This window comes from Salvelinus namaycush, chromosome 24 (assembly GCF_016432855.1).
Source record: "Salvelinus namaycush isolate Seneca chromosome 24, SaNama_1.0, whole genome shotgun sequence".
NCBI classification, from domain to species: domain Eukaryota; kingdom Metazoa; phylum Chordata; class Actinopteri; order Salmoniformes; family Salmonidae; genus Salvelinus; species Salvelinus namaycush.
The window spans coordinates 20,342,706-20,367,674 of NC_052330.1; the positions used below are offsets into that span (position 1 = coordinate 20,342,706).

At 44.7% G+C, this 24,969-nt stretch overlaps 1 protein-coding gene across 1 annotated transcript in view; it reads left to right on the forward strand.

Annotated features, from left to right (window-relative positions):
- utrn (utrophin) overlaps positions 1-24,969 on the forward strand; it is a 253,373-nt gene that overhangs the window by 211,165 nt on the left and 17,239 nt on the right. The window contains exons 68-70 of the mRNA XM_038962307.1: positions 3,983-4,021; positions 4,387-4,452; positions 5,359-5,424. Coding sequence (XP_038818235.1) covers positions 3,983-4,021; positions 4,387-4,452; positions 5,359-5,424 — 171 coding nt within the window. The remainder of the gene's footprint in view (positions 1-3,982; positions 4,022-4,386; positions 4,453-5,358; positions 5,425-24,969) is intronic.

The following is a 24,969-nucleotide window of genomic DNA, read 5'->3' on the forward strand; positions in this document are numbered from 1 at the left end:
TAATTTCATTGGTATTCAGTGAAAAGGTACAATATACTGTACGACACAATACAACATCATGTAAACCATACTGATGAGGGCAACCTTTTACTCAACACAACTAGGTACCACGTAGGCTAGTTGTGTTGCCGCTCCAGCGACATCTCTCTATAGGATCAGAATTGGCATCACAATATATTCAGCACTATGCACACAGTGTCATCTCATCAAGGCATTGCAAATCAAAATGCCCATCCTTCCCCGTTAAAACTCTGTGTTTCACTGTCTCTCAGTGTGTCTGTCTCCCAGCCAAGGTTCATTACCGTTGGCTCTACTGTTGTCTGTACATCCCAGTCAGCCACTTTCCCTGATACAATAATACCCACACAGACACACTCTGCCTGCCAGGAACATGGTTCAATGCAGAGACGTGTGAAAAACTGTACCAGAAAATAGTTATGACAACGTTTGAAAGACAAGTGCCCTCCACACACTTTGTAAAGAAAAGTGATTTAGTCAGAAATAGACGAGTAAATGTATTATGTGAGGTACATAAATCTACATGTTTGCTTTTTGTTTGTCATGTGATTATTGTACAATGCAAAAAAAATATCATGTTATGATGTTTGTTGACATGATAATGAGTCCTATTGGAGGCTGGTTGCTCCGTATAGCCAGGCCCAGGGAGGTAGGATGTAGTTGGACTTGCCTTTGGCCCACTGCCATCCCAGGGGAAAGTGAACTCTTTATGCTCAACATCACTGTCTCTCCAGGAACTATACTCCTGCTACCTTTTCTGACTGCACTCACAACAGCAACATTTTTCAGAGCTAAACGCTCCCAAGGTCTCCCTCTCTCTCCCTTCCTTCCTCCCTCGCTTTCTTCATTTTTTTTCACAGAGTGCACCCATCCAGGGGTTACAACACCCCTGGCCCAGCCTGTCGTGAGTAAAATAAGAAACTTGAAGAGCTCAGCACAGCAGTGTATGGCTTTAAACAAATCAACTCAAACCCTGGTTGGTGCTGCTCTCAGGTGAAAAAGCCCACTTCCTAATAGCACCAGTTGACAGGGCTGCACAAAGTGGTAGTACACCACAGACAGCAGCCCAAAACAGCTCAATCTCTCCCTCCCTGAGGGATCTGGTGCAGTAGGAGTCTCCTCGCGGGCAGAGAAGTGACGACTACTGCTTTCTTTCCCACTGCGAGAGACACTTATCCACAATGCAGCACTTTGTTTCAATGTCTCCACTTTCACATTGCGAACAAAAACACCAGTAACCTTCAGAGCACCCAAGCAATTATCTAAACATCCTCTCCATCTCCAAAATAACAAGAAGCTTCTCTTCCTATCACGTCTATATTCAGCAACCCTTCTTTCTCACGGTATTAAATTCATTTTTCTTGCCCAAGGTGTTTCATCTGTGTGCGCTGTGCAGTACAACCCTGAATGTTTCCAAATAGATTTTCATTTTGAAGACTGCACATGAAATGACACTGTAATAAGTGAAAGACAGATTGAATATGATCTGTTGATCATTTTGGTATTGCTGTCAAATGTCAAGTATGCCTAATAATAGCGGCGAATGTAATCAGTGCAGAAACTTCAAAAGCATACTTAACAACTACACTAAGTACAGGTCTGGGGCTACAAAGACTTGCTTGGGAATATTCCACTAAAATTTAAATAGGGACTCAATTATCACTTGGAAATTAATAGTTGAATCATTAGAAACCATTGGACCATAGTCCCAAGACTAAAGGGGAGATTCTATTTGGATGAGCTCCTAGATGCTGATCTAAGGTCAGTTTTCCCTAATACTGGTAAAGGTTAGGATTTGGGGTGGGCTTCTGCCTGTGTACTACTGCGTGCCCCTGTTGTCGCCCCCTTCTGGCTATTCTAAGCATAGCCGCTGGTTGGAACCAATGATTTGAACATAAACTCAGCAAAAAAAGAAATGTCCTCTCACTGTCAACTGCTTTTATTTTCAGCAAACTTAACATGTGTAAATATTTGTATGAACAAAACAAGATTCAACAACTGAGACATAAACTAAACAAGTTCCACAGACATGTGACTAACATAAATTGAATAATGTGTCCCTGAACAAAGGGGGGTCAAAATCAAAGTAACAGTCAGTATCTGGTGTGGCCACCAGCTGCATTAAGTACTGCAGTGCATCTCCTCCTCATGGACTGTACCAGATTTGCCAGTTCTTGCTGTGAGATGTTAACCCACTCTTCTACCAAGGCACCTGCAAGTTCCCGGACATTTCTGGGGGAGATGGCGCTAGCACTTACCCTCCGATCCAACAGGTCCCAGACCAGCTCAATGGGATTGAGATCCGGGTTCTTCGCTGGCAATGGCAGAACACTGACATTCCTGTCTTGCAGGAAATCACGCACAGAACGAGCAGTATGGCTGGTGGCATTGTCATGCTGGAGGGTCATGTCAGGATGAGCCTGCAGGAAGGGTACCACATGAGGGAGGAGGATATCTTCCCTGTAACGCACGGCATTGAGATTGCCTGCAATGATAACAAGCACAGTCCGATGATGCTGTGACACACCGTCCCAGACCATGACGGACCATCCACCTCCAAATCGATCCCGCTCCAGAGTACAGGCCTCGGTGTAACGCTCATTCCTTCGACGATAAACGCAAATCCGACCATTACCCCTGGTGAGACAAAACCGCAACTTGTCAGTGAAGAGCACTTTTTGCCAGTCCTGTCTGGTCCAGCGACGGTAGGTTTGTGCCCATAGGCAACGTTGTTCCCGGTGATGTCTGGTGAGGACCTGCCTTACAACAGGCCTATAAGCCCTCAGTCCAATAAAATTGCAATGTCCGTCCAGCCTCTCTCAGCCTATTGCGGACAGTCTGAGCACTGATGGAGGGATTGTGCGTTCCTGGTGTAACTCGGGCAGTTGTTGTTGCCATCCTGTACCTGTCCCGCAGGTGTGATGTTCGGATGTACCAATCCTGTGCAGGTGTTGTTACACGTGGTCTGTCACTGCAAGGACGATCAGCTGTCCGTTTTGTCTCCCTGTAGCTCTGTCTTAGGCACCTCACAGTACGGACATTGCAATTTATTTCCCTGGCCACATCTGCAGTCCTCATGCCTCCTTGCAGCATGCCTAAGGCATGTTCATGCAGATAAGCAGGGACCCTGGGCATCTTTCTTTTGGTGTTTTTCAGAGTCAGTAGAAAGGCCTCTTTAGTGTTCTAAGTTTTCATAACTGTGACCTTAATTCCTTACCGTATGTAAGATGTTAGTGTCTTAACGACTGTTCCACAGGTGCATGTTCATTAATTGTTTATGGTTCATTGAACAAGCATGGGAAACAGTGTTCAAACCCTTTACAATGAAGATCTGTGAAGTTATTTAGATTTTTAGGAATTATCTTTGAAAGACAGGGTCCTGAAAAAGGGACGTTTCTGAGTTGATATGTAGAGGACTGATAGGGGGCGCTGTGTTGAAGCCACCATGGTACCTCCCACCTTTGTAAAACATATTTTGGAAGCTATAGAAGCTAAATTTATTAATGTCTATATTCGTTTTGACATGCTTATTCTATTACAGACACCTTAATGCATAAAGTATATTATGTGAACTAAACATAAAAATAAACATGAACAAATATATAAAAACATTTACCTTAAAGTATATTTTTTTGAAATTACTAATGTTACTGTCCTCACTACAGGAAAAAATACATAAATCAATGTAATTTTGTCCTTGAAACATATATTTGAAATACTGTAGAATTCAATTCATTCCTATGGAGGACTGATCCTACTGGGGAGTACCAATATGGCCGACCATGCTTCTCACTGGCCAATACATAGCATCAGCAATCCAGGGTTTATATACATCATTGGTTGGAACCCTACCACCTGTACTCTCCTCCTGTTGCATTTGGTTCTTAACCTTGTTCATGTGATGTGGCCCTAAAGATTGTTGTCCCCTCCCTCACCTCCCTCCCTCCCTCCGTTTCTCTTACAGTCCCGTCACTCTCATCAGCATGTGTCCGGAGCAGTATGAGTGAGTATCTGCACGCCCCGCCCGGGGAGATCAGAATACCCCTGAACAGTCTGCCCTCCTCCCTGTCCCTGCATCCACAACTCACCACCCCAACCACCCCCACTAAGCCGTCATACCGCATGTTGCCTGTCTGCCCGATTGACCAACCAACCTACCAAACTCTTCCTCCTAACCTCCTCTCATCCCATTAGCAGTGCAGTAACTCCTGACCGGCTTCCTAGATCAGCACAATCTTCTGTTGTTTCTTTGTTGATTATATTCTCCTAGATTTCTAGCTGCTGATTGTTTCATTTGATTGAAGTGTTTTTGGTTGTTATTGTGTTTCATGTTGTACCCGTCTCCACCCCTCCATTCCCTCTCTTCAGGCTTTCCCAGTCACCCCAGCTCTCTCATGATGACACTCATTCCAGGATAGAGCAGTATGCTAGCAGGTACTGTACACTACCATCACACAAACCTTGCACATACTTGGTATACCAATGACTGTCTATGCCAGACTATTGTCCATTAAGGGTAGAGACAAAGTAGGGCTAGCCTCCCCTTCCAATTTGGCTGTGCCCCCTCAGTGCCAGCCGTTCCGTATGCTATTCTGACATGGATCTTTCCTTTTCATTAACCATTAACCCACAGGTCAATCACTACAGCCCCTGACTGTTACCAGATAACAAGCTGCCTTGACACACACACACACACACACGAAACACACGCAGACACACACACACACACACACACACACACACACACACACACACACACACACACACACACACACACACACACACACACACACACAGACATTAACCGAGCTATCCTAATGTCAGCCTTGGGCCAGTGTAGGGATCATGTTCTCTTTGTCTTCATCTCCCTAGGAGTTATGAGGCTCCCCTCTCTTTATTACACAGTTCAATACATAGAGCCTTTCATCTGCTGGCCCAATCTAATTACCATGGGGGGGTTCTGTGTGTGTGTGTGTGTGTGTGTGTTTCTGTGTGTGTGTGAGCACCAGTGCCAGTAATCAACTGTGTTCCCCATCCCAACCGCATAGATCTATCACAACACACACTCCCCCCATGCCCAATAGGATGTGACCGGTGTGGCTCTGACCCTCTCGTCCCGGCCATGTGCAGCACTGTACCCATAATCCATCTCATGTCATAACTGGGTCCCATATTGCGATGGCTGATCCTCTAGCTGTTGGGCTGAACCCTGCCTGATGTCTGCCGTCCACTCCTAGCCAGCAGGGGTTGCCTCTGTACCCAGCAGTGTTTGGTAGGCGTTGACCCCCATGGCAACGTTTCTGAACTAATCCAGCTAATGTCTGTATCTGTGTTTCTCAGGCTGGCTCAGATGGAACGCTCCAATGGATCTCTGCCCACTGACAGCAGCTCAGCTACAGGAAGCATGTAAGTAACCATTAGTAATCATTTCCATTAGTAACTGTTTCCTCTCTGTCCTCCTACCTGTCAGTAACCATTAGTAACTGTTTCCTCTCTGTCCTCCTACCTGTCAGTAACCATTAGTAATCATTTCCATTAGTAACTGTTTCCTCTCTGTCCTCCTACCTGTCAGTAACCATTAGTAACTGTTTCCCCTCTGTCCTCCTACCTGTCAATAACCATTAGTAACTGTTTCCCCTCTGTCCTCCTACCTGTCAATAACCATTAGTAACTGTTTCCCCTCTGTCCTCCTACCTGTCAATCACCATTAGTAACTGTTTCCCCTCTGTCCTCCTACCTGTCAATAACCATTAGTAACTGTTTCCTCTCTGTCCTCCTACCTGTCAGTAACCATTAGTAACTGTTTCCTCTCTGTCCTCCTACCTGTCAGTAACCATTAGTAATCATTTCCATTAGTAACTGTTTCCTCTCTGTCCTCCTACCTGTCAGTAACCATTAGTAACTGTTTCCCCTCTGTCCTCCTACCTGTCAATAACCATTAGTAACTGTTTCCCCTCTGTCCTCCTACCTGTCAATAACCATTAGTAACTGTTTCCCCTCTGTCCTCCTACCTGTCAATAACCATTAGTAACTGTTTCCCCTCTGTCCTCCTACCTGTCAATAACCATTAGTAACTGTTTCCTCTCTGTCCTCCTACCTGTCAGTAACCATTAGTAACTGTTTCCCCTCTGTCCACCTACCTGTCAATAACCATTAGTAATCGTTTCCATTTGTAACTGTTTCCCCTCTGTCCTCCTACCTGTCAGTAACCATTAATAATCGTTTCCATTTGTAACTGTTTCCCCTCTGTCCTCCTACCTGTCAGTAACCATTAATAATCGTTTCCATTTGTAACTGTTTCCCCTCTGTCCACCTACCTGTCAATAACCATTAGTAATCGTTTCCATTTGTAACTGTTTCCCCTCTGTCCTCCTACCTGTCAGTAACCATTAGTAACTGTTTCCTCTCTGTCCTCCTACCTGTCAGTAACCATTAGTAACTGTTTCCTCTCTGTCCTCCTACCTGTCAGTAACCATTAGTAACTGTTTCCCCTCTGTCCTCCTACCTGTCAGTAACCATTAGTAACTGTTTCCCCTCTGTCCTCCTACCTGTCAGTAACCATTAGTAACTGTTTCCCCTCTGTCCTCCTACCTGTCAGTAATCATTTCCATTAGTAACTGTTTCCTCTCTGTCCTCCTACCTGTCAGTAACCATTAGTAACTGTTTCCTCTCTGTCCTCCTACCTGTCAGTAACCATTTGTAACTGTTTCCCCTCTGTCCTCCTACCTGTCAATAACCATTAGTAACTGTTTCCCCTCTGTCCTCCTACCTGTCAGTAACCATTAGACTCTGTCCACCTACCTGTCAATAACCATTAGTAACTGTTTCCCCTCTGTCCTCCTACCTGTCAGTAACCATTAGACTCTGTCCTCCTACCTGTCAGTAACCATTAGTAACTGTTTCCCCTATGTCCTCCTACCTGTCAGTAACCATTAGTAACTGTTTCCCCTCTGTCCTCCTACCTGTCAGTAACCATTAGTAACTGTTTCCCCTATGTCCTCCTACCTGTCAGTAACCATTAGTAACTGTTTCCTCTCTGTCCTCCTACCTGTCAGTAACCATTAGTAACTGTTTCCCCTCTGTCCTCCTACCTGTCAGTAACCATTAGTAACTGTTTCCCCTATGTCCTCCTACCTGTCAGTAACCATTAGTAACTGTTTCCTCTCTGTCCTCCTACCTGTCAGTAACCATTAGTAACTGTTTCCTCTCTGTCCTCCTACCTGTCAGTAACCATTAGTAACTGTTTCCTCTCTGTCCTCCTACCTGTCAGTAACCATTAGTAATCATTTCCATTAGTAACTGTTTCCCCTCTGTCCTCCTACCTGTCAGTAACCATTAGTAATCATTTCCATTAGTAACTGTTTCCCCTCTGTCCTCCTACCTGTCAGTAACCATTAGTAATCATTTCCATTAGTAACTGTTTCCCCTATGTCCTCCTACCTGTCAGTAACCATTAGACTCTGTCCTCCTACCTGTCAGTAACCATTAGTAACTGTTTCCTCTCTGTCATCCTACCTGTCCGTAACCATTAGTAACTGTTTCCCCTCTGTCCTCCTACCTGTCAGTAACCATTAGTAACTGTTTCCTCTCTGTCCTCCTACCTGTCAGTAACCATTAGTAACTGTTTCCTCTCTGTCATCCTACCTGTCAGTAACCATTAGTAACTGTTTCCCCTCTGTCCTCCTACCTGTCAATAACCATTAGTAACTGTTTCCTCTCTGTCCTCCTACCTGTCAGTAACCATTAGTAACTGTTTCCCCTATGTCCTCCTACCTGTCAGTAACCATTAGACTCTGTCCTCCTACCTGTCAGTAACCATTAGTAACTGTTTCCTCTCTGTCCTCCTACCTGTCAGTAACCATTAGTAATCATTTCCATTAGTAACTGTTTCCCCTCTGTCCTCCTACCTGTCAGTAACCATTAGTAATCATTTCCATTAGTAACTGTTTCCCCTCTGTCCTCCTACCTGTCAGTAACCATTAGTAATCATTTCCATTAGTAACTGTTTCCCCTATGTCCTCCTACCTGTCAGTAACCATTAGACTCTGTCCTCCTACCTGTCAGTAACCATTAGTAACTGTTTCCTCTCTGTCCTCCTACCTGTCAGTAACCATTAGTAACTGTTTCCTCTCTGTCCTCCTACCTGTCAGTAACCATTAGTAACTGTTTCCCCTCTGTCCTCCTACCTGTCAGTAACCATTAGTAACTGTTTCCTCTCTGTCCTCCTACCTGTCAGTAACCATTAGTAACTGTTTCCTCTCTGTCCTCCTACCTGTCAGTAACCATTAGTAACTGTTTCCCCTATGTCCTCCTACCTGTCAGTAACCATTAGACTCTGTCCTCCTACCTGTCAGTAACCATTAGTAACTGTTTCCTCTCTGTCCTCCTACCTGTCAGTAACCATTAGTAATCATTTCCATTAGTAACTGTTTCCTCTCTGTCCTCCTACCTGTCAGTAACCATTAGTAACTGTTTCCTCTCTGTCCTCCTACCTGTCAGTAACCATTAGTAACTGTTTCCCCTCTGTCCTCCTACCTGTCAGTAACCATTAGTAACTGTTTCCTCTCTGTCCTCCTACCTGTCAGTAACCATTAGTAACTGTTTCCCCTATGTCCTCCTACCTGTCAGTAACCATTAGACTCTGTCCTCCTACCTGTCAGTAACCATTAGTAACTGTTTCCTCTCTGTCCTCCTACCTGTCAGTAACCATTAGTAATCATTTCCATTAGTAACTGTTTCCCCTCTGTCCTCCTACCTGTCAGTAACCATTAGTAATCATTTCCATTAGTAACTGTTTCCCCTCTGTCCTCCTACCTGTCAGTAACCATTAGTAATCATTTCCATTAGTAACTGTTTCCCCTATGTCCTCCTACCTGTCAGTAACCATTAGACTCTGTCCTCCTACCTGTCAGTAACCATTAGTAACTGTTTCCTCTCTGTCCTCCTACCTGTCAGTAACCATTAGTAACTGTTTCCTCTCTGTCCTCCTACCTGTCAGTAACCATTAGTAACTGTTTCCCCTCTGTCCTCCTACCTGTCAGTAACCATTAGTAACTGTTTCCTCTCTGTCCTCCTACCTGTCAGTAACCATTAGTAACTGTTTCCTCTCTGTCCTCCTACCTGTCAGTAACCATTAGTAACTGTTTCCCCTATGTCCTCCTACCTGTCAGTAACCATTAGACTCTGTCCTCCTACCTGTCAGTAACCATTAGTAACTGTTTCCTCTCTGTCCTCCTACCTGTCAGTAACCATTAGTAATCATTTCCATTAGTAACTGTTTCCTCTCTGTCCTCCTACCTGTCAGTAACCATTAGTAACTGTTTCCTCTCTGTCCTCCTACCTGTCAGTAACCATTAGTAACTGTTTCCCCTCTGTCCTCCTACCTGTCAGTAACCATTAGTAACTGTTTCCCCTCTGTCCTCCTACCTGTCAGTAACCATTAGTAACTGTTTCCCCTATGTCATCCTACCTGTCAGTAACCATTAGTAACTGTTTCCCCTATGTCATCCTACCTGTCAGTAACCATTAGTAACTGTTTCCTCTCTGTCCTCCTACCTGTCAGTAACCATTAGTAACTGTTTCCCCTCTGTCCTCCTACCTGTCAGTAACCATTAGTAACTGTTTCCCCTATGTCATCCTACCTGTCAGTAACCATTAGTAACTGTTTCCCCTATGTCATCCTACCTGTCAGTAACCATTAGTAACTGTTTCCTCTCTGTCCTCCTACCTGTCAGTAACCATTAGTAACTGTTTCCCCTCTGTCCTCCTACCTGTCAGTAACCATTAGTAACTGTTTCCCCTATGTCATCCTACCTGTCAGTAACCATTAGTAACTGTTTCCCCTATGTCATCCTACCTGTCAGTAACCATTAGTAACTGTTTCCTCTCTGTCCTCCTACCTGTCAGTAACCATTAGTAACTGTTTCCCCTCTGTCCTCCTACCTGTCAGTAACCATTAGTAACTGTTTCCCCTCTGTCCTCCTACCTGTCAGTAACCATTAGTAACTGTTTCCCCTATGTCCTCCTACCTGTCAGTAACCATTAGTAACTGTTTCCCCTCTGTCCTCCTACCTGTCAATAACCATTAGTAACTGTTTCCCCTATGTCCTCCTACCTGTCAGTAACCATTAGTAACTGTTTCCCCTCTGTCCTCCTACCTGTCAATAACCATTAGTAACTGTTTCCCCTATGTCCTCCTACCTGTCAGTAACCATTAGTAACTGTTTCCCCTCTGTCCTCCTACCTGTCAATAACCATTAGTAACTGTTTCCCCTATGTCCTCCTACCTGTCAGTAACCATTAGTAACTGTTTCCCCTCTGTCCTCCTACCTGTCAATAACCATTAGTAACTGTTTCCCCTCTGTCCTCCTACCTGTCAGTAACCATTAGTAACTGTTTCCCCTCTGTCCTCCTACCTGTCAGTAACCATTAGTAACTGTTTCCTCTCTGTCCTCCTACCTGTCAGTAACCATTAGTAATCATTTCCATTAGTAACTGTTTCCCCTCTGTCCTCCTACCTGTCAGTAACCATTAGTAATCATTTCCATTAGTAACTGTTTCCCCTCTGTCCTCCTACCTGTCAGTAACCATTAGTAATCATTTCCATTAGTAACTGTTTCCCCTATGTCCTCCTACCTGTCAGTAACCATTAGACTCTGTCCTCCTACCTGTCAGTAACCATTAGTAACTGTTTCCTCTCTGTCCTCCTACCTGTCAGTAACCATTAGTAACTGTTTCCTCTCTGTCCTCCTACCTGTCAGTAACCATTAGTAACTGTTTCCCCTCTGTCCTCCTACCTGTCAGTAACCATTAGTAACTGTTTCCTCTCTGTCCTCCTACCTGTCAGTAACCATTAGTAACTGTTTCCTCTCTGTCCTCCTACCTGTCAGTAACCATTAGTAACTGTTTCCCCTATGTCCTCCTACCTGTCAGTAACCATTAGACTCTGTCCTCCTACCTGTCAGTAACCATTAGTAACTGTTTCCTCTCTGTCCTCCTACCTGTCAGTAACCATTAGTAATCATTTCCATTAGTAACTGTTTCCTCTCTGTCCTCCTACCTGTCAGTAACCATTAGTAACTGTTTCCTCTCTGTCCTCCTACCTGTCAGTAACCATTAGTAACTGTTTCCCCTCTGTCCTCCTACCTGTCAGTAACCATTAGTAACTGTTTCCCCTCTGTCCTCCTACCTGTCAGTAACCATTAGTAACTGTTTCCCCTATGTCATCCTACCTGTCAGTAACCATTAGTAACTGTTTCCCCTATGTCATCCTACCTGTCAGTAACCATTAGTAACTGTTTCCTCTCTGTCCTCCTACCTGTCAGTAACCATTAGTAACTGTTTCCCCTCTGTCCTCCTACCTGTCAGTAACCATTAGTAACTGTTTCCCCTCTGTCCTCCTACCTGTCAGTAACCATTAGTAACTGTTTCCCCTATGTCCTCCTACCTGTCAGTAACCATTAGTAACTGTTTCCCCTCTGTCCTCCTACCTGTCAATAACCATTAGTAACTGTTTCCCCTATGTCCTCCTACCTGTCAGTAACCATTAGTAACTGTTTGGAAAACAAGATGGGGAGAGGATGGAAAACAAGGTGGGGAGAGGATAGAAAACAAGATGGGGAGAGGATAGAAAACAAGATGGGGAGAGGATGGAAAACAAGGTGGGGAGAGGATAGAAAACAAGATGGGGAGAGGATAGAAAACAAGGTGGGGAGAGGATAGAAAACAAGATGGGGAGAGGATAGAAAACAAGATGGGGAGAGGATAGAAAACAAGGTGGGGAGAGGATAGAAAACAAGGTGGGGAGAGGATAGAAAACAAGGTGGGGAGAGGATAGAAAACAAGATGGGGAGAGGATGGAAAACAAGATGGGGAGAGGATAGAAAACAAGGTGGGGAGAGGATAGAAAATAAGATGGGGAGAGGATGGAAAACAAGGTGGGGAGAGGATAGAAAACAAGATGGGGAGAGGATAGAAAACAAGATGGGGAGAGGATGGAAAACAAGGTGGGGAGAGGATAGAAAACAAGGTGGGGAGAGGATGGAAAATAAGATGGGGAGAGGATGGAAAACAAGATGGGGAGAGGATGGAAAACAAGATGGGGAGAGGGTGGGTGAGAGAAAGAGAATGGGAGACAGAAGAACTGAGAGGGAGGAAAGAAGTTTGAATTACGCACGGGGGAGAAAGATAACGATGAAAAGAGTGGATAAGAGAGAGTGATATGTTATGGAGAGAAAGATGGTTTGCTTTGATAAAGACATTGGAGTTGGAAAAATGTTATGGAAAGAGAAGTTTAGAAAGAAAAGGCGGGGAGAGAGAGGGAGAAGAGATGACAAAAGATAGAGAGGCAGTTAGCAGTACAAAGAGAGGGAACATGCTGAAGCTCCAGATGTGTGTGTGTTGTGTGTGAAAGGTTGAGTGTTTCTGTATACCATTAAAGCTGTCTGGAGGGCATGTTGAGACCTATTCCCAGCTGAGATCCTAATCGGGGGAATGAGTTCTCTAAACTCTGATGCCCTCTGAGGTCACACACACACTGTGATGCTGGTTGGAGGTCTCTGTACACCCTCTGTGATGCTGGTTGGAGGTCTCTGGTTACCCTCTGTGATGCTGGTTGGAGGTTCACCCTCTGTGATACTGTGTTTAGACATTAGAATTAGATTATCTCTCAACCTGCTCTGATACAAGAGCTGAAATCTGCAGTTATCCTGTTCGTGTGTGTGTGTGTATGCGTGTGTGTATGCGTGTGTGTGTACAATGAAGTGCGATTTGGAAATGGTTTTCAGTGAGGACACGTTGCCCAAAAAATCTACCCACACACAAAAGAGCATATGGAGGGTTTGAGGAGGCTAGAGACAACTGCGTGAGAGATCTAGAATCAGAGACAGTGAGCATGATAGACAGATTGGAGAGAGAGAGGGAAGAGAGTGACAGAAAGGTATGAGGAGGGAGAGAGGCAGCGTGGGTAGATTAGGGTCTTGATTCTCACAGCGCAACCAGCTTTACACATTCACGTGTGCGTGTCCAAATTCACGTGTCTGTATATGCACGTGTGTTCCCTTCAGCCACCTGCCCCCCACACCTTCCTCTGTCCGCCTGCCCCCCACACCTTCCTCTGTCCGCCTGCCCCCCCACCTCCCTCTGTCCGCCTGCCCCCCCCACCTCCCTCTGTCCGCCTGCCCCCCCACCTCCCTCTGTCCGCCTGCCCCCACACCTCCCTCTGTCCGCCTGCCCCCACACCTCCCTCTGTCCGCCTGCCCCCCCACCTCCCTCTGTCCGCCTGCCCCCCCACCTCCCTCTGTCCGCCTGCCCCCGCACCTCCCTCTGTCCGCCTGCCCCCACACCTCCCTCTGTCCGCCTGCCCCCACACCTCCCTCTGTCCGCCTGCCCCCACACCTCCCTCTGTCCCCCCACCCCACACCTCCCTCTGTCCCCCTGCCTTCTCCGCTTAAAAGCTCTATTTTAAAACGGGCGGTGCTCGAGACTCCCCCAAGTACCATTTCACCACAGTAATGGACAGAATGTGCTTTTCTGCTCTGATTTGACTCTGCCTAACACCTATCTGCCTCAGAGAGAGACTCCCGAGCCCGTTGGGGAGTTGCAGCAGTGAGACAAGATCTGTCTGGATCGCAATTTGGGAGAAAAAGGGGGTACCATTTTTTTAAATAATACTTAATTTTTTTTAAGTACAGGAACAGGACTAGAAACGCAGTCAGTGATAATCAGGTAATGACGAGGAAGAAGGTTCATGTGATAGTAACATTACAAGTAGCAGGGTAAAAACACCCTCCAGGCTCCAAACATTTATCCACTCATCCTGTTTTTCCTCACATCAGCTCAGTAAGTATAACTGTAATTATGTTCTAGCCCTGTCTACTCAGCTAATATCCCATTATATGGCCTGCTTTCATCATGATTTTACTATTTTTTGTTCAGAAGTAGATTTCCCACTCTACTTTTTGAGAGACATTTTATTCAATTTTTTTGAGTGTGTCAGCCATTTTGGGATAAGGACACAATTCGTAAATCTAAACCCAAAACGAAATGCAGCGGTAGGTCTAATGTCACACTGCATCCTTGTGTCAATGTTAACAGGTGAGTTAGCGATGCTTCCTTTAAAAGGATCAAGTCCCTGGAATCTGTGGACAAGCATTTTAAACAGCTGTAAATCCTGTCTAAGCTGATTTGAACGCAGCCAATCATCAATCTGCTTGTGTGGGGTGTTTGAACAGCTTGTACTCTGCTAAGGATTAATTCTGATTCCCTTTTATTTCACGCTTTTTGATTTCAAGTGTTTTTTTAAAGTCGTATCTAATTCTGTTCCACCTACGCTTGATCTCTAGAGCCTCTTCATCTCCAACTCCTCCATCTGAGTCTTAGCATGCTCACACACACACACATATAAACACGCACTTATACACACACACATTGATACACACACATGTACTGTCATTAATTAAGTGTGTGTGTGTGTCGGGGTTTCCGTTAGGAAAATGTGGCGCCGGATATTAACCTGCAACATTTTAATTTACCGGACATTTGAGAAATTTACCGGACCCATATGCATTTGTTGTGTAACCTGATTAGGGCGTCCACCCACGTTGCTCAGAATGACAGAAATCACATTTAGAATATGGTCATTTATATTAACAGAACATGCAGGTTGAGGATGCAACGATGTGCTGTCCTTCTTACCGAATTCTGATGTGCACTTCGAATAACTGTCCACATGTACTTTTCCTCAGCCAACATGACGATTAATGAACAGCAAAATCACTAGCCTGTCAATCTACTATCCCACATAGTGGAAAAGTTGACCTCTTCTATTGGTCAGCTTGCTGAGAAAGAAATAGCCTGTTCCAAACAGACTCTGGGACGGTCGTGGGACGATAGATCCCACATTCATACAACCAGCAGGCTACATAAAAGAAACTTTAAAAAGCAATGAGTCTGATGCTACAGATCAGAACGTTTAGAATAAAATGTTAAACTGTTATTTATTCACATTATAAGCACAGCAATGCACACAAAGCAGTAGGCTACGTGTGAATGTTCTTTCCATAATGCAGCTAGCGGGACAACACTGTTGTCAAAAGGGCATCGCACATGTGAGCGGTTTCATGTGACAGATGAAAGTATCCACTAGAAATGTAGAAAGAGAGGAGATCTAATAGGCTCATTTGAAGCAAGGTAAGACATGTCTCATATGTATTAAAACGTTCAGGTTTCAAACAATGAAATATATGTTTTCAAAATGCATACGGCCTCCAGCTCACTGTAAAGTGGTTTGTGACACACTGATGAAGCCTGCCTTCAGTTACCATTTGATGCATTTTTTTACAACAACTGGGAACTCTGAAAATGTCCGACTTCAGTGTCATCAAGACAACTGGGAACTGGGGAAAAACGAGCTCCGACTGGGAAAAATATTTTTGAACGGTCATCCAACCCGGAATTCCAACTCAGGAACTCCGGCCTCTTTCTAGAGCTCTGACTTTCCGACCTGAAGATCACTGATGTCATGATTTGACCTTGTATTTTTCACATTTCCTGGTTGTCTTGAATGCACCACAAGATGCTGCAGCAGCAGCTCTGGCACTGACAGACAGATTTTCCACTCATAGGCTCTGTATCTGTATGCTGTACGCATGTGATAAATAAGATACATAACCAATATACTTTACACACACGCCAATTTAATTCCACAAAATTATGCTAATTAAACTATAAGCATGACTTGTCAAATGTATTTCCATCGCCTGGTATTTCCATCTTTCAATAGACTAAAAAGCATTATTTCACAATGGGATTTTTTCTTCTTCTCCCGGACAATTGGCCGGTACCAATTTTATTCATTGGCTTTTCTATTTTTTTATCGCACAGAAACGTCTATTACCGGCTAACGGAAACCCTGGCGTGTGTGTGTGTGCGTGCGTACGTGTGTGTGTTACTTGGCTGTCTCGTACTGTTTCTGATCCATCCAGTGGAGCCTTCACACTCTTTGCATTTGGAACTTAATGCCAGCTGAGTGATGGCACCTTTGAACAGTCTTGGCAGAACATTTATGTGTGTGCTTGCTTTTGTGCATGCGTACATGTGTGCGTGTTCACGTTTGCTGGCGTGTGTGTGTGTGTGCGTGTGTGTGTGTGTGTGCCCTGCTATGCATTTGTTTCCAGGCATTTTATCTGGTAGAAAAGCCTTAATGAGAAAGCCAGAGAGCTGCTTATTGTGTGTTATCTCCAGCAAAGGCTCAGTGTTGTCATTGATGCTGCTGTTAATCACCAAGGAGACAGGACTCTTTCTGCTTGTCCTTCCTCTCTTCTGTCTCCTTCCCCTCAGTCTTTCAATCTCTCTCTCTCTCTCTCTCTCTTTCTCTCTTTCTTTCTTTCTGATAATAATAATTATTTCTGTCTTTGTCTTTCTTTCTATATTTTTCTCTCGCTCCCTCTGAACCTTCCTTTCTCTCTCCCTCCTTCTGTTCCACTCTCTTACACATCATCTGATTTGGCTCTAGTAGTATCAAGCTTTACCTTTGGGCTTAAACCAGGCTTCTCATTCAACTCTGAACTCAATATACCCCGCTTTGCATCACAGAGAAAAACAACACAAAAATGCTCTGAAATGAACCATTTGAAGCCCCCCTCCTCTGCTCCCCCTCAAATTTCCACACAAACAACTCCATAGCACCGGTCCCGCTATAGGGTTTGAAATCTCATTGTAAGTATGGCATGAAAGAGTTGAGACGTTTTCTGGGCCTAATTTGGGCTCTCAGCTTCAGTCTACTGCCTGTGCTTTGTGATGTTCTAGGCACAGAGCCCTGAACCCATTGTTTAACTAAAGCAAACAAACACTGTCCTTTTCTAACACTACCTCTTGCATTCTCTCTCTCTCTCTCTCTCTCTCTCTCTCTCTCTCTCTCTCTCTCTCTCTCTCTCTCTCTCTCTCTCTCTCTCTCTCTCTCTCTCTCTCTCTCTCTCTCTCTCTCTCTCTCTCTCTCTCTCTCTCTCTCTCTCTCTCTCTCTCTCTCTCTCTCTCTCTCTCTCTCTCTCTCTCTCTCTCTCTCTCTCTCTCTCTCTCTCTCTCTCTCTCTCTCTCTCTCAATTCAATTCAATTCAATTCAATTGACTTTATTGACATGGCAAGTTCATTATTACTTACATTGTCAAAGTATACATATCGAAAAATAAAAATCAAATATATATGTATATATATACAAAATATATATATATTTATATATAAATAAATGGTGGGACCAACAGTAATAATACTAGTAGTTGTGGACATGGGATCACCATTAACAACAACTACAACAACAATATTAATCAGAACAATACATTAAATCAATGGTAGTAGACCAGTGTCAACATGACTTGAGAAGACCTATAACCTGGTATGAAAGACAAAACAAAACTAAGCTAAATGGGATTTTTTACTGGCTGTCCCTCAGGTTATGGCAGGAGGACACATATTTGGCTGCCAAAACTGCACATTTTGGCTTTTCACCCAATAAATATTTGATTTTTTCTTCATCTTTTATAGTTTCAAATTCTTTGTATTGAGTTATAATTTTGGGAAAGAAATATGCTCTTAGGTCTGAGTATTTGTCACAGTGTAGTAGGAAATGCACCTCTGTCTCTACCTCTCCCCTGGAGCAGAGTGAGCACAGCCTGTCCTCTCTGGGCAGCCAGGTTTGTCTGTGACGACCGGTCTCTATAGCCAGACGGTGCTCACTGAGTCTGTACCTAGTCAATGTTTTCCTCAGTTTTCTATCAGTCACAGTGGTCAGATAGTCTGCCACCATGTACTGTCTGTTTAGAGCCAAATAGCATTGAAGTTTACTTTGATTTTTTGTGGTGTCTTTCCAATAGGTGATATATTTTTCTTTTTGTTTTGTGATGATTTGGTTGGGCCAGATTTTCTGAGGGCTGTCCCGAGGCTCTATGGGGTTGGTTTGGGTTGGTGAACTGAGCCTCAGAACCAGCTGGCTGAGGGGACTCTTCTCTGGTTTCATCTCTTGACATTGTAGAGCTGTGTGATGGAATGTTTTAGGGTCACTTGTTTTTAGATGGTTGTAAAATTTGATGGCTCTTTTTTCTATTCGAATGAGGAGGGGGTATTGGCCCAATTCTGCCCTACATGCGTTATTTGGAGTTTTTCTTTGTACTTGCAATATAGTCTTGCAAAACTCTGCATGCAATATTTCAGTTGGATGTTTGTCCCATTTGGTGAATTCATTATTAGAGAGTGGACCCCATACTTCACTGCCATATAGAGCAATTGGTTCTATAACTGATTGAAAAATTTTGAGCCAGATTCTAATTGGAATTTCAATTTTGATGTTCCTTTTAATGGCATAGAATGCTCTTCTTGCTTTGTCTCTCAGCTCATTCACAGCCATGTGAAAGCTACCTGTGTTGCTCATATTTAGTCCTAGATATGTGTAGTTTTTGGTGTGTTCTAATAGAACTGTGTCCAAATAGAATTTATATTTGTCATCCTTATTTCCCGACCTTTTTTGGAATATCATTATATTAGTTTTTTTTAGGTTAACGGTCAGAGCCCAGGTCTGACAGAACCTGTGAAGACGATCTAGGTGCTGCTGTAACCCCTCTTTAGTGGGAGACAGCAGCACCAGGTCATCTGCGTACAGCAGACACTTGATTTCAGTGTTGTGTAGGGTGATACCAGGTGCTGCCGATTCTTCTAATGTTTTTGCCAATTCATTAATGTAGATGTTAAATAATGTTGGACTTATTGGGCAGCCCTGTTTCACTCCCCGCCCCTGAGAGAAGAAGTCTGTTTGCTTGTTGCCAATTTTAACCACACATTTGTTTTTAGTGTACATTGATTTAATAAAATCATATGTTTTCCCTCCAATACCACTTTCTATTAGTTTATAAAAAAGACCTTCGTGCCAAATTGAATCAAATGCTTTCTTGAAATCTACAAAACACGAGTAGATTTTGCCTTTGTTTTGGTTAACTTGTTTATCAATTAGAGTGTGGAGGGTGTAAATGTGGTCTGTTGTACGATAATTTTTTAGAAATCCAATCTGGCTTCTGCTCAGGACGTTGTGTTCGTCAAGGAAATGATGTAGTCTGCTATTTATAATACTGCAGAGAATTTTCCCCAAGTTGCTGTTAACGCAAATTCCTCTGTAATTATTTGGGTCAAATTTGTCTCCGTTTTTATAGATTGGTGTGATCAATCCCTGGTTCCAAATATCGGGGAAAATACCTGCAGTGAGGATAATGTTGAAGAGTTTGAGTATAGCCAATTGGAATTTGTGGTCTGTATATTTGATCATTTCATTTAAAATACCATCAGCACCACAGGCCTTTTTGGGTTGGAGATTGCATAGTTTTTCCAATAATTCTTCTTCTGTAATTGGGGTATCTACAGGATTCTGATAGTCTTTGACTGCTAATTCAAGGATTTGTAATTTTTCTTGTATATCTTTTTGTTCTGGGCTCTTTGTTATATTGCTGTAGAGGTTTGCAAAGTGATTTCTCCACATATCCCCATTTTGGATAGCCAATTCCTCATGATGAGGTTTGTTTAATTTATTCCAATTCTCCCAGAAGTGGTTTGATTCTATGGATTCCTCAATTCCATCCAGCTGATTTCTAATGTGCTGTTCCTTTTTTGTTCTTAGGGTGCGTTTGTATTGCTTCAGTGTTTCCCCATATTGAAGGCGTATATTTTTGTTGTCTGGTTCTCTGTGTTTTTGATTAGATATATTTCTCAATGATTTTCTTAGATTTTTGCAATCATTATCAAACCATTTTTCATTATCTGTTATTTTTGGTTTGCTCTTATGCTTCTTTAGATTAGCCAAGGAGGCTAATTTGTCAAATATAAAGTTTATGTTTCTAACGGCCAAATTTACACCTTCATTGCTGAAGGAGAATGTTAAGGCTAAAAAGTTGTCCAGGAGAGATTGTATTTTTTGGCTACTAATTGCTTTTTGGTAGATGTCTGTACTGTTTGCACTCCATCTATAGGCTTGTTTAGTACCATGTAATTTATTGGGCCGTGATGCTTCATGGTTGGGTTCTGCTCTTCTCAGATACACTGTGATTTTACTGTGGTCTGAGAGAGGTGTTAGTGGGCTGACTGTGAAGGCTCTGAGAGACTCTGGGTTTAGGTCGGTGAGGAAGTAGTCTACAGTGCTGCTGCCAAGGGATGAGCTGTAGGTGTACCTACCAAAAGAGTCTCCTCTCAGCCTGCCATTGACTATGTACAGACCCAGTGTTCGACAGAGCCTCAGGAGCTGTACTCCGTTTTTGTTTTTCACTTTGTCATAGTTGTTTCTGTGGGGGTATGTGGGGAGGGAAAGGTTATTGCTTCCTGGTAGGTGTTTATCCCCATGACTGTTAATAGTGTCTTGTTCTTCTGCTGTTCTAGCATTCAGGTCTCCACAGACCAGTACGTTGCCTTGGGCCTGAAAGTGACTAATTTCTCCCTCTAGAATGGAGAAGCTCTCTTCGTTGAAGTAGGGTGACTCTGAGGGGGGAATGTATGTGGCACAGAGGAAGACGTTTTTATCTGTCAAGATAGCCTCCTTGTTGATTTTTAACCAGATAAAGAATTCTCCTGTTTTGATCAATTCGATTGAATTAATTAGTTCAGATTTATACCATATTAACATTCCCCCTGAGTCTCTGCCCTGTTTGATTCCTTTTAATTTAGTGGATGGTATGATTATCTCCCTATAACCTAGTGGACAGCCAGTGGAAACATCACCTCTGCACCATGTTTCCTGTAGTACTACAATATCAACATCATCAATTTCTTTCAGGAAGTCTGGGTTTCTGCTCTTTAGCCCAAAAGCAGAGGACTTCAATCCTTGTAAATTCCAACATGCAACGTAAAAAGACTTCATAATTTTTTTTTTTTTTCTCTCTTTCTTTTCTTTACCTTTCAAAATGAGACAAACATTCAGAATCCAAGAAGAACCATTAAAACAGGATTTTTCAATTAAAGTAAACTCTTATGTTTATCATTTAAGATGATGACACAAGAATTTGTGTCATGCCACTTGGGTGGATGTAGTGTGAGGATGGTGGTGTTCTTGTGCTCATCTTACCATGACCCTCGGCCTATCACATGTGAGCATAGTAGACTCAGCATTTGTTTAATGTCACTCATTTGGTTGGTGGGGGCTGGGCCAGTTGCTCCTCTCACAGCCTGTGCGTAGCTCTGCCTGCTGGGCTGTGGCTCCTCCAGGTGTGGGTCTGCGGTGGGGAGGAGGGGGGTGGTAGGCCTCATCTGGGTGGCTCTGAAGCTGGGCTGGGGTGGTCTGTGCTGCGCTGGCTGTAGTGGGCATTGAGGTTGGTGGTGCTGTGGTCGTGGCTGGGGTGTCCAGGGTGCTGGTCCGGGGTGTTGTCTCGGTGATCTCGGCGGGGTGGAGATTGCTCCGCTGTTCCTGGGTGGAGAGGTCGGGCTGCGGTTTAAAGCGACGTCCTTGAGAGTCTTGGCAAGGATGGGGACTGTCTCCCTGTACAGGTGAACATGGTCATAGAGACAGTCCAGATCGAGGGTGGGATGGTGGGCCAGGTGTACATTGGGTCGCAGGGCACAGTCCCGGGATAGGCTGGCGTTTATTCTTTGGATTGTGGCAGGGTGGAAGTCCCTCCTCTGTAGAAGGGTTGACACTATGATTCTTGAGTTGGGGAAGATTGCGGAGGCCTTCTCAATCACTCCCCGTAGTGAAGTCGCCACCCTCTCCTGCTGAGCACGCAGGTCGTTGCTTCCGGTATGTATAATTATGTGGCTTGGCGACCCGAGATGGGCCTTATCAAGCAGCTCCATGGCACTCTGCGTTGTTGGGCACCACACCTTTCTCGTTTTGTGTCTAGGGAAAAGTTTCTTCTCCTGGACATACTTCCCATTTGAGTCCATTAACAGGACGATGTCAGCCAGTGTTTCTTCTGGACTGGGGGGGCAGAGTGGGGGCTGGTGGGTGTTGGAGCTGGGGTGTGGCTGGTCTGTGTCGGTGCCACTGTCAGTGGGAGGCTGTTCTGTGGGTTGGGGAGGAGGGGTGCAGCAGGCAGGGCTGGGGAAGTCTGGCTGGTTGAGCTGGGCTCCTCTGCTGTGTGAGGGCAGGTCATAGGGTGGTGATCTATCTGCTCCTGCAGCCTGTCCTCTGCTCTCTTTCTCTCCTGCAGCTCCTCTCTTAGTGTGGTCAGCTCCTTATTGCTGCTCTGTCTGTCTTTTTGGAGCTCTCTCACCTCCTGTGTTAGATCAGCCAGCTCTCTCTTGAGTCCGTCTCTCTCTTGCTGAACCTCTTTCAGCTGTGTTGCAAGGCTGCTGTCCTGCTCTGTCCTCACCTTGGTTAGGAGCTCCTCTAAGGTGTGGTTGTCTGGTTGCTGCTTGCTCACGCTCTCCCTGAGCAGGACCACCTCCCCCTCCAGTTTGGTGAATCATCCCTCATGGCAGCCATGGTGGTGAGGAGGGCCTGAGCCTGCTCTGCACTGAGGGGGTCGCTCTCCTCCTGGGGCGTGTCCTCCACTATGGTGGGAAGAGAGGTGCTGGATGTGCCTTTTTGGGTGGGGAGGGTAGGGGTGAGGGTGGTGCTGGTGGAATTTGTCTTGTGGGAGGGCATGTCACTGGTGGTGTTCTTCTCTCTCTCCGCTCTCTCCTTAATGGTCTGAAAGTCTGTTTCAAACAGCCTGATGTTACCTTGCACCATGACAGTCCCAGTCTTGTAGAGGTTGATTGTTATCATGGTGCTGTCAGGGTCGTCTGTCTCTTTGATTTTCAGCTTCCACCCATTACAGATTCCCTCTTTCTTTATGCATGGGTAGTGAGAGCACACTGCTGAGCGCCATGCATTTGGCTGGTCAGTGAGAAAGATGAGATTACTCACGTCACCGTTTTTGTAGAGGTCTGCAAAAAGGGTTTCTGGCCTCTCCTCTAGTAGTTTCTGTTTGATAGCTTTCCTCATTGTGTCATTTTTGGCCTTTTTTGGGTAGAGAATGGATTCTGCGCTGAGGGGGAGTGGGAACATGGTGTCTGTGCGCTCTGCTACTCCCGCTGCTGCTGCGCTGTTCTGCTGCCCCGTTGCCATGGCAACCGATTTGTTCGTCTGCTGTTCGCGCTACTTTAGTTAAAAAAAACAGCAAAAAGAGTGAAAAATCCTCACACAAAAAACTGAAGATATGTTTACCGTTAGTCCGTGCTCCTTTTTGGTTTTCTCACTCAGTTTGGTCGTTTGATGTAGTTGTATTAACTGCCCTTGCTAGGTTTGTTCTAGCTCGTTTCTTCTGGCTAGCTTGTTAGTCTGCTGGCTAGGTCTTTGTTGTGTAGCTAGCTAGCTAGACTCAAAACGTCTTAACTTGAGGCGCAAAGTTACTTTTTTTTCTATTCTGAATGAATAGAGTTGTTGTTCATCACTTCTTGTCTGGAATCTCTCTCTCTCTCTCTCTCTCTCTCTCTCTCTCTCTCTCTCTCTCTCTCTCTCTCTCTCTCTCTCTCTCTCAGCACAGTTGAGGTTTCACCCTGGCCCTCCCTATATGAGCTTCTCTTCACAGTTCCTGTCTTCCTTCTCCATATTTACACCCTCATATACACACAGTTTATTAGGTACGCCACCCCATTCAGGAAAATGGACCCCTCCTACAGACAGTGAGTCTCGTGGCCTTGATTGCTATATAAAGCAGGCATCAAGGCATTCAGTTACTGTTCGATGGAACATTAGAATGGGCAAAACGAGTGACTTAAGCTACTTTGAGTGTGGTATGATTGTCTTTGCCAGGCGTGCCGGATCCAGTATCTCAGAAACGGCCGCCCTCCTCAGCTAGGGTTTACTGAGAATGATGCGACAAACAAAAAACATCCACTTTTATTATGATTATTATTATGATATTTTTTTTTTTTACTGGCTTTATTGTCCCCATGGGGAAATTTTGTTGTGGTGTCATGTACACGTTTAAAGTGGTGTTTAAATACAAAACAAATTGACAATACAACTTTCATAACTGCCCTTACTGGGTCGATAGGAATATCAGCCTGCTGGCCTTACTGGGTCGATAGGAATATCAGCCTGCTGGCCTTACTGAGTGGATAGGAACATTAGCCTGCTGGCCTTACTGAGTGGATAGGAACATTAGCCTGCTGGCCTTACTGAGTGGATAGGAACATCAGCCTGCTGGCCTTACTGGGTGGATAGGAACATTAGCCTGCTGGCCTTACTGAGTGGATAGGAACATCAGCCTGCTGGCCTTACTGAGTGGATAGGAACATTAGCCTGCTGGTCTTACTGAGTGGATAGGAACATTAGCCTGCTGGTCTTACTGGGTGGATAGGAACATTAGCCTGCTGGTCTTACTGAGTCTATAGGAACATTAGCCTGCTGGCCTTACTGGGTGGATAGGAACATTAGCCTGCTGGTCTTACTGAGTCTATAGGAACATTAGCCTGCTGGCCTTACTGGGTCGATAGGAACATTAGCCTGCTGGCCTTACTGGGTGGATAGGAACATTAGCCTGCTGGCCTTACTGGGTGGATAGGAACATTAGCCTGCTGGTCTTACTGAGTGGATAGGAACATTAGCCTGCTGGCCTTACTGGGTCTATAGGAACATCAGCCTGCTGGCCTTACTGGGTCTATAGGAACATCAGCCTGCTGGCCTTACTGGGTGGATAGGAACATTAGCCTGCTGGCCTTACTGGGTCTATAGGAACATTAGCCTGCTGGCCTTACTGGGTGGATAGGAACATTAGCCTGCTGGCCTTACTGGGTGGATAGGAACATTAGCCTGCTGGCCTTACTGGGTGGATAGGAACATTAGCCTGCTGGCCTTACTGGGTGGATAGGAACATTAGCCTGCTGGTCTTACTGGGTCTATAGGAACATTAGCCTGCTGGTCTTACTGGGTGGATAGGAACATTAGCCTGCTGGTCTTACTGGGTGGATAGGAACATTAGCCTGCTGGCCTTACTGGGTGGA